A 15,773-nucleotide genomic window follows, 5' to 3' on the forward strand; every position below is an offset into this window, starting at 1 on the left:
CTTGGGTCTTATGTGAAAAAGGCCTACTGTTAACCCTGGAATCAATGTATTGATTGGAACTTCCACTGTTCTTACAACCCGAGAAACAGCACTATAAAATCCTCCTCCGCATTATTGATGGATAGCCCCCCCATTCTGCCAGCCTGGATTCTCTAAATCTCACCTCTGTTCCATTTGCTAAGGTAAAGTATCCTTTCAAAAATGACTTGAAGACATAAGCACCCAACACAGGGCCTGTGCAAATGCTTTACGACGCACACAGTGAAAGAACCTACCTGTGGACAAAGGCTGTCAATTTGGGTGGCAGCCATTCGAACAAGCTTGACACCTTCTTCATTGTTAGAGATGGAGCAAGCCAGGTTCGCCACCTGAGCACAAGGAACACAAACAAAAATGTCAGCAGCATTTCATGTTTTGTATTATTTATTTACTCGTTTAGATATACAGCAATCCCTCCTTTATCACTTTATCACCTTTATTAATTGGTTTCTGACACAACCGTGATAAGTGAATTTCCGCGAAGTAGGATTCCTTATTTATAAATGGAATATTTTCATAGTTAAGAGCATAGAAAACCTGTTTACGACCTTCTTAAATACAGTTTTTAACATTTTTAGAGCCCTCTAGACATGAAATAACACCCCTAGAGTCATCTTTACACTCGTATTACCTGTTATAGTACACATAATAATGAAAAATAAGCCATTTAAGACATAAATAGGACTCGTACTTGTGTGTGTTGCTATAAATGTGCTCTCTAGGGTAGAACAGTAAGTAGCGGACATTATGTGATGTCGGGGGTTCAGAGTTTAATCTTGCCGTGGGTTACAGCCACAACAGTTGCTTGTGTTTTTTAGTAGGGATTTTGATTAGGGATTATTGTTATTGTGTCTGTTATAAAATATTTCAAACCTGCAATAAAAGCCTGGTGCTCTAGAGATTGAGTCTGGTGTTTGTGTGTCTCATGGAACAGTAACATTACTGATACCTATAGGGACCGGTGTAGAATACTACATATCATTCACAATAATAGCCGTATTAGAGAACAAAACAGCATGATTTATTAATTAATACATTTTTTAAAAACCGTGATAGAGTGAAGCCACAATATATGTGAATCACAAAGTGGTGAGGGATGACTGTATATTTTGAACACCTTTTTTTTGTTTCTTTTTGTCTAGTAGGATTCAATACTAATAAACTGAATATTTCTGTAGTTAGAGCATAGAAAACCTGTTTAGGACTTTCTAAAGATGATTTTTAACATTATTAGAGCCCTGTAAACACAAAATAACACCCCTATAGCCACCTTTACACTCGTAATACCCAATATAGTAGACACAATAATAGTAAATAAGCCATTTAAGACATAATTAGACCTTGTGCTTGTTGTTATTATACTTTGTCTACACCACATTGTGCTGTCTACAGGATCACTGCAGGGACATAAGAGATGGCCGCCGCTAGCGTAGCTGGCTACCAAGCTAACTAGTTAGCCCCTACAATTTCTTCTTTTATTAAAGAGTTTCAAACAGAGTGGGGAAGAAAGGCGATGTAGCGAGGGACGACTGTATTGTATCGATTGTTACATATATCCTATTATTTTCTCTCCCTTTGAAAAAAAAAGTTACATTTATTTACATTTATCACAGGAAGTGGAAGTGAACAAAAGATCAGTAATTCTTGAGACATGGAGAAAGATTAGAACTAAATAAGATCTGCTTTTGTCTACTCCTTTTCGGACAAGTTGAATTGTGCAAGAGTTCCTCAATTTAAGTCAATAAGCATTTTGTAAAAAATAAACCCTTTACCCTTACCAACGTGTAGGCCAACTCATTGAATGGCACATGCTCAGTTCATGATGCAGGTGACAAATTGACCATTTCCTTCTGTGCTAATGAAATAAATGAATCAAATGCTGAGTTACCGTGAACAAATGTCCCAAAAAATGTGCATGTGTACAGTACATGCCTGTTACCACAGAGAGCTGTCACAAACGCGGCTAAAGAACTGTTAAGTTGACAGGCATACTTACGGTATTTGTTGGTGTCACAAGCCACTGTGGTAAAATTTAAATTCAAGAGCAAACGCATTGCAGTCCATTTAACGACAGGTCAAGCTAATTGTGATAGCCATCTTTCCTCTCATTAGATTTGATATTTTCTTGTTTATGACATAAAATGAGTTTAAAACCATCAAAAATCATCTTTTACACCACTTGCACATTTTTATTACGTCTTTACAGGACAAGCCAATGCTCATTTCCACATTTTTGACACTGTTGAATTCACAAAATCCTGCGGCATACTCCAGTGTGACAATCCAGCCAGCGAAAGCGAGCCAAACACATGGTTGTTAGCAGCAAAGGTGCCAGTCTATATTAGCGCTTCTAGTGCTCACATGTCGCTGTTTGAGGCAAATTGAACTAAATCAAATTTGTGTTGGACGACTCTGGCTTAGAGGCTCTGTCTCTTTCCTCATGGCAGCAATGAGCACACTGATGGATTGCCATCCTTTTAAGCAGGCGTGTGCGCGGGTGTGTTTAAAGAGTCTGTGTGTGTGTGAGAGGCACCACTTTTCACATGAATATTAGCGTCAGAATGATGATGATTTATTTGAAAAGCATAACCTAGTCAGGATTTCTTTGTATTGTTATTCCTAAGAGATACATGAGAAAACCACACACCTACACACACACGCAAGGACTCATGTCGCAACACGTAACTGCCAGGTTTGCTACAGTGTCCTTGAGCATGTTAAAGGATATGCTCCTATGAAAGCGACAGTAAGTAAGTGACTAAACGGCATAGTGGTCTTATTACTGACATGGAAAGATTGCTATTGTTTGCTTTTATTTTTATTGCAGTTTAATTTCATTTTTGTATTTAGTGTTTTATAAAGGATCTGCTGCAATGAAAGTAATTGTAATAATTTAACAGTGTAAAGGTCATATTATTGAAATGGAACGGTTGCTAGTACCTTGGCTTCTATTTTTTAATACTGTTAAATTAAATTATTGTGTTTCATTACTGTATTTTATGTCCATGTGTGTGCCGTGTGAGTGACTTAGGCGTTAATTTAGCTATAATCTACTATAGCTATATAATCTGATTTGCATCAAAACACAATCTAGGAACGAAACTCGTATGTAACCCGAGGTTACACAACGGTTGAATGGGGTCCAACTAAACCCGGGACCTGTTTTCAAAGCACAAGAAAATCTCTGCAGAGGAAGATGGATTAGTGTATTGACCCAATTATAAGAGAGCATTTTTCCCTCGAAAAATATCTCAAAATAGGTAGTCTTACATTCGGTGTCTTAAGAGTTATACATGCAAACCCAAAGGGGCACAGAGGTTTTCTTCCTGTCACTAACATACACCAGTTAGCAAGTTAGTAAACAACATATTGATGCTAATTGTACAATAATGGTTATCAGTGAAGTTAAGACAACAATCATCAACTCAACAACTACAGAGCAGCTATGAAATATTATATCCTTGTTTTTTTATTCTGAGCTTTAAACATGGCATTTAAAAAGCTATATTTATTTTGTCTTCGTAAGAAGGGTCTTGAAAAAGCAAGAAAGAGGGGTCTTATATTTGGGTCAATACGGTATGTCCTATCCAAGCCATGACATTCTTAAAAATAACTTTATTAATATTGTGGTTGCTATTTCTTTCCTCTTTCGTATTTTCATATTTCCTTGTCCTATTTACAGTTTAATTGCAGCAAGAATCAAAAGTCATCTCTGTGTCTGTTTGCATAGTCCTCGTTTGTGCTCAGGCCCATGTGAGTGTGCGAGGCAGAGAGCTTTGTGGAGGCTGGAAAGGAGCCCAACAGACCCACTCCCACTGCCTCTTAACCAACACACAGAGCTGGAGCAGGGCCAAGGCTGCAACATCAGCCAAAACTACTAATTGCAATTATCTAAGGAAATGCATCGCCTTTGTTGTTTTTTTTCTCTTCTTTTCACAGATAGGAGCTCCAACCAATAAAGAAGGTGAGACGGGGAGAAAAGAAGAAGCAGTCAAGGGAGCTGTCTCCCTCCGAATCCCCATTCTTCATTTCTGCGTTGAACTATTGATTTTGTCGTTTAGCTCTGCCCTGAATAATCTCGTCAATTCTAATTTGATGAAGGCTTCCACTGCACATTTGGAAAGATGGGCATTCTTTTGCCATGCTATCTAAATCACCCAAATGGAGCCGAGTAACTGGAAATTGATTGAAAATGTAGCATCAAAGCGCACTGAAGACGGATAATAAATCAAACGTCTGAGCTGTCCTACGTTATTGCGGTTACTGTATGTACAAAGTCACCATGTCATGCAATGTATGCAATGTTGTCCAAGGATCTGTGGATGGGCTCTTACACCAATAGAGGCGGCATAAATGAGGTGTTATGCTTCACTCCAAACCCATGTTGTTCCAATCAAAGAAGCAGCCGCTTCTGTTTAAAATGAGACATTCTTTCGTGCATTGTTAACACAAGTCTTTGCAAACACAAGAATATATATTCATAGAACAAAATACCTGGTTCACTGTCAGTGGAGTAGGTCTTTTTTTCTCTTATTCCAAAAGGGCCACAGTTCAAACAGTAGAGAGGTGTATCAGCAAACAAACATTCCAAATAAAAACACCGCAATGTAAGAGATTATTGTGCAGGCCACGTCTATATTTATTCCCACTGCACCCATAGAAACTTTGCCAACACTCTTTATTGGCTGGGTGCCCTTCATTCAAAGCTCTGTTTGAGAACAGGTTCACCAAATGCACGGTGGTGCAGGCAAGAAGCAAAGCATTATGACTTAATTATACCTCCCCACACACCTTGATCAGTCAACTCTAATGATTCATGTTAGATTTGTTTTCAAAAACTGTATACGATTTCCCAGCATGAAGCAGCAACCCATGTAGTGAAGATTCTGGTCCACAAAAAGTGTAGGAAAGGACAGAAGTTCCGAAACAGAATTAGACTTTCAGACCCGGCGGTATTCTTTTAGATTGACGAGTGCTAAACGATTTCCCCATTAGGAAATTGTCAAATCTGACAGATGCTGCGTTTAAAATGCATTATGCCAAAGTGCAAGCACACCTGCCTTTGTGGAGGAGCTGGGGATGTCATGCTAATTGGATTAAATCATGTTAAACACACCTTTGCTTAATTTCCAACCTAATGACTAACACGTTCCTGCCTTGAGCCTGATTTTGCACCACGTTTATGCATCATTAATGCCATTAAAAAAATGTATTTTAGTCTTGTTTTTTTCCACCTTTGAGCATGACTGCACTTTTGTCTATTCATACTATACAGTATTCATGTCTCCCTCAATGAATGGCAGCCACCCTGTGCAGGCACCCCCTGACAATTAACTTGTACTCACTTGCGTTGACAGCTACTTAGACGATAATGGATGCGTGTTCAGTCATTTTCAGTACTCCGAAACAGGCTGTACACCGACTACTCTAAATTATATCCAAGATTAAGTTTCATAGTATTGTCCCTTGGTAGATGGTAGATGACATGTGAGAGCTGTAATCACTTTTGCGTGATACTGTAATTACCATTGTTCAAGAAGACAATTAGATTACAATCATAATAATGTTTTTGAATGACAGTCTATGAGAAACGGCTCTCATCATATTATCAAAATTTAATAAAGTAATACCAGTTTTAGCTCACATTGAGATCAAAAGTACAGTCAAACCTCTATTTTGGTAAGCCCCCGTTTTCATCCAAAATTATTGTCACAATTTTGCCTCGGTTTTCGTACAAAATTGAACCGAACAAACGTTCCGTCCGTTTTCCCTGTACTGCGTTGTTCTGCCAAATCAAGTGCCCAAACAGTCCAAACAAAGCGCATTGCTGACTCGCTGTCGTGCATTTTTTTCATTGGGTGCAACTGCTAAATCACCCACCTTTGCGGAAAAAGAAAGTTGTGAGTGCGTGCAATTACATAAAGAAAGTGAGAAACCTGATTGAATTCGATCTCACCAGGATGTGTGGGACGCCTACATCAACAATAAGTTCCATCCATCCATTTTCTATACCGCTTCTTCCTCATTAGGGTCGCGGGGGCATGCTGGAGCCTATCCCAGCTGACGTCGGGCGACAGGCGGGGTACACCCTGGACTGATCGCCAGCCAATCGTAGGGCACATATAGACAAACAACCATTCACACTCACATTCATACCTATGGGCAATTTAGAGTCACCAACTAACCTCACCTGCATGTTTTTTTAGTTCCATCCATTTGTAATTTATAATTATTTTGCATTGTTTTCTGCATGTAAAACTATAATTATTTTCTATAAAATGTATTTTATATTAATATCTATGGGTGTCTGGAATGAATTAATTTGTGGTTAAAATTTTGCGGCTTCACTCTACCACAGTTTTAAAAAAAAAGAAGAAATGATGCTGTTTTGTGGTTGAAGACAGCCTATTATTAATCAAAAATGTTATTTTGTCCCTAAATTAATCATTTACAAGCATAAAAATGGCTAGATTAACTAAAATCCAAATACAGTCAAACCTGTCTTAGCGGCCACCTTTATAGAAAAGCCACCTGCCTATAGCAGCCACTGAAAAAATCCCCCGCAGCAAATTTACATGTTATAGACCCTGTGTATAGCAGTCACCTGTCCAACGCGGCCAGCGGCCACCCATTTTGTCTCCCTTGGTCAATATCTGACTGCATATAGCGGCCAAATTACCAACTCAAGTAGAAGCTTCATGCACGAAAAAGTTTTGTTTTACAATCAATGAAGCCGTTGTGTGTAGACTTTAATTACTGAGTCTTAGCTCAGTCACAATCATTCACAAGAGCCGCACAAACTGTCAGTTGTTCCACATAAAAAAGCCGTCTTCTTTGGAGCTTGCTATTTCCTGGTCAAATATGTAACTTTAAGAGCATTTGCATCAAAACATTACCGCAAAGTAGGCTGGGAACAGGACGTGCACCCAGAGACGCTACAATAAAAAAAAAAATACGCTAGCATGCATGCGGCAGCGGGAGCAAAACTGAGTTCGGTTGTACTTAATTGAAGTATTTTAGAATGTACTCACGTTATTTTTCATCAATCCTCATCTTCTGTATTCAATACAAAAAAGCCGTCTTCTTTTCTGTTCGCTACTAGTCTGTTAACTTGTCAATGTTATTCAGCTCCGAAGCAAAGAAGGAAACCTCTCCTGTTCCTTCTGCCAACTTTATTTATTGAACGCCAGAGAGCACACAGAACACACACACATCTCTCAGCATCGTCTCTCCTTCCTGCTTGCCCACAAGGCAAAGGTTAAATAAGCCCTACATAGCTACATAGCTGTCCAGGCAATGCCTGTAACAAGTGACACCGTTTATTTCCTGGTGTGAGACAATGTGCACTGGTCAATACTGTAATGCCGCTTGTTGTGGGGAAGGAGAGACTCACGTCGCCGATGCACTTTAATGGCTTTATTAACAGCGGAGAACACTGCAGGACGTTACATCCACGCCAACATAAACACACTTCCCAACTCTCTCCAAACTCACAGCTAGCACTGAGCCTAGCTCTCCTGCTCGGGACGCCCACCGTCACTTCCTGTCAATTCCTGATGAACTAAAGCTGTAATGACACTCTGCTGTATAAAAAGTAAAATATTAAAAACAAGCGTAAGACATTACTAGCACAGCTTTGTTCTGTGGGTCGTGGATAACAAGCCTAGTAGTGCTGTACAACTTTTATCCACAGTCCCACAGTGCCCTCTACTGGTCAACATAAAAAAAATCCTTTTTTTTCCCTCTACTGGTCAACATTCAAACTGGACGCTAACCTGTCTATTGAGGCCACCTGTCTATAGCGGCCATTTTTACAGTCTCCCTCTAGTGGCCTAGTGGTATGTAGTGGTCTGCAATTTTCAGTAATGTTACTGTACTGTTCACTGAGACACACACACACACACACACACACACACACACACACACACACACACACACGTGCGCACGCACATACACACACTAGACTTGATCGCCGGAACAACAGGCTTTTAATGCAGGTTTGAATTATTGCGGCCATAACCCATGCCAAGCTAAAACTCAACTTCGAACTCCCGACGTCACTTCCTGTCCACCACTCACTCTGCTCCATTAGGGAACACATTCATAGCAACACACATGAGCATGAGTCTTATTTATGTCTTCAATGGCTTATTTACTCTTATTATGTCTACTATACAGTATTGGCTAATATGAGTGTAAAGGTGACTATAGGAGTGTTTATGTCTAGAGGGCCCTAATAATGTTAAAAATTATTTATTTAGAAGGAAGTACACAGGTTTTCTATGCTCTAACTACAAAAATATTCCATTTACAAATAAGAAGTCATACTTTGTGGAAATTCACTTGTTGAGGCTTGTCAAGGTTGAGTGTGGAACCAATGAACTGCGATAAACGAGGGATTACAGTATATAAATTTTTGTCTAAGTTAATAACAAAAACTGATGTATCACTGAACAGTTACAACCTAACACAATTCAAATCCGTGTTCTGTGGTGGGATACATTTCAAAATTGTAGTTGTTTATGTATACATGTATTTTTTGTATACATTTTACTGTTTTATTTCATTTTTTATCTTCAGGGTTTAAAACACATTGAAATACAGTAAATAACCTCTATATTGAATTTTATATAGACATTGGGAGCAACAAAGAACGCTCACATTCACACACGCGTGTCGGCACACACAGTCAGCACAAAGAGTAAATAAATCAGTGTGTCAACATGTCGTACACTGTACATAGCGAAGCGGGAAGCAGGGGAATACAATATGCAGAGTGGGAAACAATTACAGAGGGTGCTTCCACTTGCCTTGCCATGAGTTGTCAGCTCCCAGTAGTCCCACCCCCACCCTCACGTTTGTAGATACACTGTATGACCCACAGGTGACAAGGTAAAGTGTGCTTGGTTATGGCACATGTCAAGGCAGTTGAGTCGACAGGGGAAATGAAACAGTAAGGGTTGACAACCTGCTGTTATTTACTATAACAATGCCTTTGGAAATCAATCCCATTTAAAAGAGTGCATACATGGCCTCAAAAGAACAGCCTGCAGCAGTGCTTCCCAAACTTTTCACAGTTGCGTACCCCTTCAGACATTTGACCTGAAGCCATGTACCCCCTATTCCTTCACGCTTAAAAACAAACACTTAAAAAAAAATCTCCATTAATTTGAAATATTGAACAAGATTAATTGGTTCATTTTACAGTAAGCATGTAATTACGGTTCAAAAATGTGTATTTTGCATGGTCACATTTTGATAAAAGTTTGATGACAAATAGATAAGTATTCATATATACTGTACATATCTTTTGTTTAAGCCATATGTTGGGGTCCTTCTGTTTGAATGGGTTGAACTCGAGCTTCACTTTTGTCCACTTGCAGTCGCTATGATTTATGTCTGCATATTCATTTTTGATCCATCCATCCATTTTCTATGCCGCTTATCCTCACTAAAGTTGCAGGGATATTTTGGATTGCAGGGCACATACAGACAAAACAATCATTCACACTCACATTCACAATGACACTCACAATGGTGAACTATGACAGTGATCACAATGACAATACTGCATTGAAACAGTCACACATAATAGTAGTCATGAAATGATGAACTATGATAGTGATCACAATGATAATACTGCATTGAAACAGTCACACATAATTGTAGTAATGAAATGATTATCTATGATAGTGAACAGAATGATAATTACTGTAATGCACATCATTGTAAAAAAAAAAAACTATAGTCATACTGCTGATATCACCGTCGTTGTAATAAAACCAACAACATAATAACACCCTGGTTAACTCAGTGAGTAATGTGGGGAAGTCTGTATGGACTGTGAGTGTGCATATGTACAGGTATCTCTGTATGTGGGGAAGACTTTATATATATAAAGGTGCAAGAATGTGTGGGCGTGTAATTGTCACTGAGAATGCATGAAAGGATAGGGGCCGCCTTCCACCTCCCAGAGAGCCCCGCCCCAAATAGCCAGGCCGAGCCCCCGCCACCAGAAGGCCACCAGGCCCACAGGGGCAGGCAGCACAAAGATCAGTGCCCGCCCCGGGCCAACCCCCGCCCGAACCCCGACACAGGGCCGCCCCGCCCAGGGATGCAGGAGGCACACCCTCCACCCACCTGGCGGAGGCACGGGCGGTAGAGATGTATCACCCAGCACCCGACCCCACGGAGCAAACCCCTGTATGCCCCCCCCCCAAAAAAATAAATAACTAAAATAAATGAATAAATAAATAAATAAAAGTACACACACGCACATACACACTCCTACGCCCCCACGCGCACGCACATACACAATACTACGCATTCAAGCGCGCACACACACGCACGCGCACACGCACGCACAGACACAGCGGTCGACCTGACCCTATCCCCCGTTGGTAACCCAAGGAGCAGCGGAGCCGGGGACCCCGGGGTCCCAGACATACAATCCAGAACCCAGGCGCGGAGAGCGCGGACCACCGGGGAGCAGGAAGACACCAGGCCACACCCTCCCAACGGTAGGACGCCGCCAGCAAGGCAGACAGAGGAGCCAGCGAGGAGGAAAGTGGGAAACTGAGCAGGCGGGCGGGAAAACGGGCAAGCAGCCAGGCGAACCACCACACAGCGCCAACCAACACCTGCAGGCCAGCAAACCCCGAAGAGGGAGCGGGAGCACCGCACCCCAAGCCGCAGGGAGGCCAAGCACCAGAGCAGAGAAGGCGAGACCAGCAGCAGACCAGCCGACGGGCCCCACAAACCACCAGAAGCCAGACCAGCCACATGCCACCAGAGCCGACAGCGCACCACCCGTGCACCGGAGCCCCACCCCCGACAAGCCCGCAGACTGCCCGGGGGAGGCGAGGACACAGACAGCGGCCCAGCAGAGCACAAAGTGCAACGGCGACAAACGCCGAAGCGCCCAGCAGAGGACAACCCCCCCCAGCGGGCCCGGCCCCAGGGCACCCGCCCCCCGACCCCCACCCCGCCACCCAGGCCCACAGTACCCGCAAGCATGACCAAGCCCCAACCCGTCAGCCGGCCCGGCGCCCCAGCAGCCGCTGCAGCGCAGCAACCATAAGCCCCCACGGCGGCACACGGGCCACCCGCAGCACCGACACCGCCCCCCGGAGACCGCCGAACCCGCCCCAAGAGCGCAGAGGCACCCGCAGCACGTGTCAGTCCAGGAGAAGCACCGCAAGCCGCCCCCCCCGGCGCAAGCCCCGGCATCAACAGGCCCCTGAGGGCCACCCCAGGGAAGGGCAGGTGAACCAGACAAAGGCATCCCACAGTCCAGGCCACCCCGGGCAAGCCACCGCGACGACCAGGCCCCCGGCCACAACGCAGACCCTGGCGGGCAGGCGCCGCGGTGCACGAGGCACCCCAATCCAGCCCGCCCCACCCGTGTATGTGATAAGGTGTGATTGTGTCTATAATGCAATTAAAAAAATAATAAATAAACAAAATAAAATAAAAGAGGACAGCTACGAAAAGCTGGTCTCTGTGTCCCTGAGGGGTGTATCTGTGTGCATGTATATGGGGTGTATGTGGATGATAGATAATGATGCAATTAAAATCGGGGGACAACTGCCGCTCGGAGGGCCCCTCACCTGACCAGCCCCCCCAAACCCTAAGTGTCTACTCTGCGATTAAAATTGGGGGGCAACAGGTCAGTGGCACGGCAGGAGCAAAGGAGCCCCGCAAGGCAGCTCCCCTCCCCAACCACGCCCGACCATAGGCCACCCCCAAAGTCCTATATGTATGTGAGGTGGTGCAGTGGCACAGGAAGGACGGGGGCCCCATACCCCAACGCTGCCCAAATCGAGCAGGGGGGGACCAAGGACACATGACCGACCGGCCACCCACCACAGCCCAGGCTCGGGCGAGCCACAGGCCGCAGGACACACCACAGGCCCTACCCGGCCCGCCAGGATGCCCAGTCTGGCCCACCCAACCCCCCAGAGGCGATACCCCCAGCGCCCCCCAACACCGGAGCGCCACCGGAGGTAGCGTCCACAGCGCCACCCCCCAACCGCCAAACACTAAGGACCAGCCACACGCCTGAAGGCAGATCCGACCGCCACCAGGAACCGCGCCCACACGCATCCCGCATACCACCACGGCCGGCAAGGGAGCAACACTATGACGACCACAAGAGCACCGAACCCCACATAGAGCGGAGCACGGCCACACCCACAAAGCACGCAAGCCAGAGGCGCCAGGGAGGGACAGAGAAGCAAGATTTCCCCCCTCTACAGGATGATCATTTTCATTTCTATCAAATTATGTGGCATCATTTTGTTACTAATACATCACCCACTTATTATCAGGAAAGATATTCAAGATCATTTTTTCCCCAGTTTAGATCTGATGTGTTTTCGAAGTGTTCCTCTAATTTTTTTGAGCAGTGCATATTAATTGGATACCAAATTGAAAGGGAACGTTTAACGAACATGATAAAACAGTATCCTAAGTATAAAATATAACCAGCGTTTACGCCTCATTTTCGGGCTACTGCCCACTCTCTCACCCTGACACGCACATACTTTGACAGGTTTTCACAATTTGGAATACAAAATTGTGGCATTTATTGTGGGCAGTCTAAGGCACACCTGTGCAATAATCATGGTGTCTAATCAGCATCTTGATATGACACACCTGTGAGGTGGGATGAATTGTCTTCGCAAAGGAAAAGTGCTCCCTATCACAGATTTAGACTTTTAGATTTAGATTTGTGAGCTCATGTTGATATTGTGTATGTGGAAAAAGTTGTAGATCTTGGAGTTCATCTCATCTCTTTATATTTTTGTTGAGTGTATAAACAATGGAACACTCAGTTTTAAATTTCATGACCAATCAAAAGGTGTAACAGCAAGGTGGTTTACATTTTACTTACTTACTAAAATCTATAACTGTCACACATTTGTAAACATTAGTTAACCACAGTAAAAAGTACAACTACACTCCAGCCAACTTTGTATATGCTTCATTTCTTCTTTTAAAACCCTTTGTTAAGTATTCTTTTGGAATACATGTTGCAAAAAAAACTACTTTTCCCAAAAATGTTGAAGTAGGGTTTCAATTTAGAGGTTCTATTGCATGTGTAAGCAGCATACACATGATCACATTATGGACCACAAGATAAAAAAAAAAAAAAACTGTCAACAATGCGGACTAGAGCACTTCAGCTCACACAGATCACAGCACAGTATTGCAAATTTCATGCTAAATTTAGACCAAAAAAACAAAAAACACACACACTAGGAAAACATGACCTGAAGTCATGGAGCGGTCTTTTGATTACTGACTGTTGATGTTTTTTTGTTTTTTTTTTTAAATTCCAGCTCCCCTACCACGCTCGCCTGTGAGACAAACTCTCTTCTCTCTGCAGTACGCAAGTCATCATTTCAGTTTAAATGACAAGCTCACTGACAAGAGCAGCTGACAAGAGACGCCATCCTATACACAGTTGCTATGTCAAGCTCATGCCCACAGACAGTTTCTGACAATTGCACACGCCGCTGATATTGTTCAGACGGAATCTCAGGGACTCTAAAACAAAACTACATCTTGTACTAATACTCCTTGACTACATCATCAGGCAAAATATCATAAAAAAGGTTGCATATGCAAAAATAAGAATGGGCTTTCTTCCTTGACCGACTATAGTGAAAATGAATAATCAATAGATTTGTTTTTTAGGATTTTTTAAAAAACTTCTGAAGGGGATTTGTTAATGCAGCGGGGTGTCCTCTATTAATAATCAAACAGTATAGGTGGCAACATTGCTCTGTAGTGCTTTTGAAACCCCTGTGAGAAGAAGACCAACGTTTGTTAGTGGTCTACTGAAGACTGTCCCGGTCCTGTCTCCTGTTAAGCGTCAGAAAATGTTTGACTGTTAGTATTTTCTGATTATTATACATCAGCTGTACAAGTGGAATGTGCGCCTTAGTTGTCCATGTAATTGTCATCCTTGGAGGTGAATTTGAATTTGCCATCTAAAAATGCTAATGCTAATTGCTAGCGCGTATATGGAATTTTCAATGTAAATAAAGCTTGCATATTTGTTTTAATGCATTTCATTGATGTTGAATGTCACAAAGATCTATCTATCTATCTATCTATCTTATGTATGTTACAATTGGCATGCTTTATTTCTGTATGTTCAGCTACACAGTGCATCAAAATAAAGGCTCTAAAATGGAACTCAACTGGAGTCTTTATTGAGAACCTGTTGAGCTAACAAATGGAGATGAAACGTTAGCGGGAGCAAAATAGAAAACCTTTACAGATACTTTTTCTAAAAGCCATTTTGATTTTGTGGATAAAAACATATTGTTCCTGATATGTTCATCAAACTGTGTTATTTTGCAAATGAAGTTCTTTTCTCAAATTAAAACTGCACTGTCTTTTCATTAAATATAAGATATTTGAGATATTTTAGATGAAAAATACTCACAACTTGTCAGTAAGGGGTGATGGTGGGTCCTGCAGACATACCAGTTGAGAACCAATGTTCTATAACACTGACACCTCCAACACTGTCTTCATGTTACACGGTACAAGACAACTGGAGCAAATGTGTGTGCACTCCTTTGAAAAAGTCTACCAAATAAAATGTGTAAAAGCTAAATATATATATATAAAATAATAATGTAAAGAATATTAATAATAGTAGAGTCTTGTCCCTCACTCCATCGCGGTTCGAACATTGCTCCCTCACTGGTTTAAAAAAAATGTATTAAATAATAAATGATCATTGTTTCCTGGTTGACTAAAGGCTATTATTACCCCAAAAAATGTATATTTAAGCAAATGCTATGTATTATTGGCCTAAATTAAGCATTTTCAAGCATAAAAATGCTCTAAATGAACAAAAATCCAAATACAGTTTAAGGCAATGCAAGACGCTAATGAACTGTAGTCTACACAGGCCACTAGGTGTCACAAGTGACATGCACCAGAATTAATCGCCAACGATAGGTTATTTTACAATTATTTACCTCACAACAGGCACAATAATAATAATAATAATAATAATAATAATAATAATAATAATAATAATAATAATAATAATAACACGGGCTAATGTTGTGGCCATACTCAACAACAATTCATCCAGAAGACATTTATTGAAATATACACGAGCATGAGTCTTATTTATATCTTAAATGGCTTATTTTCTCTGATTATATTTAATATATTGGGCAATATGAGGATAAAGGTGACTATAGGGGCGTTATTTCATGCCTAGAGAGCTCTAATAATGGTAAAAATCATGTTTAGAAAGTCATAACCTGGTTTTCTATAATCTACCTACAAAAATATTCAGTTTATTAATGTTGAATCCTACTTAGCGGAAATGTACTTATCGCAGTCGGGTCTGGCACCAATTAACTGCGATAAACAAGGGATTACTGTAAAAGAATATTACAGAAAGTGCCTCCAGCTGCTTGAAATAAGATTCACGGGAGTTAAGTGTTCCATCGCTAATAACTGATATACAAATGTAATCATGGAACAATTTAAATCAAAACGTATCAAAATACTGTATATTCTTTCAATGCTCGTCTATTAGTCATTGACAAAAGTAATTAACAAAAATGTAAAATAAATAAAGTGATTTTCAGATGCACCTGTGGTCTATATTAGCAGGAATCCCAGCTGCTTGAAAACCTTTGGAAGTTGAATCGCCATAGTCATCATGGCTGAGTTTGGATGAAAAGCCCGACAGA

General features: G+C 41.8%; 1 protein-coding gene across 3 annotated transcripts in view; it reads right to left on the minus strand.

Annotated features, from left to right (window-relative positions):
* The window catches only part of ctnna2 (catenin (cadherin-associated protein), alpha 2), a 316,834-nt gene that overhangs the window by 52,339 nt on the left and 248,722 nt on the right, over positions 1-15,773 (minus strand). For all 3 annotated transcript variants that reach the window (XM_054779585.1, XM_054779584.1, XM_054779586.1), the window contains one exon: positions 276-368. In XM_054779585.1, the coding sequence (XP_054635560.1) occupies positions 276-368 (93 nt within the window). The remainder of the gene's footprint in view (positions 1-275; positions 369-15,773) is intronic.

This window comes from Dunckerocampus dactyliophorus, chromosome 6 (genome assembly GCF_027744805.1).
Source record: "Dunckerocampus dactyliophorus isolate RoL2022-P2 chromosome 6, RoL_Ddac_1.1, whole genome shotgun sequence".
Lineage (NCBI taxonomy): Eukaryota > Metazoa > Chordata > Actinopteri > Syngnathiformes > Syngnathidae > Dunckerocampus > Dunckerocampus dactyliophorus.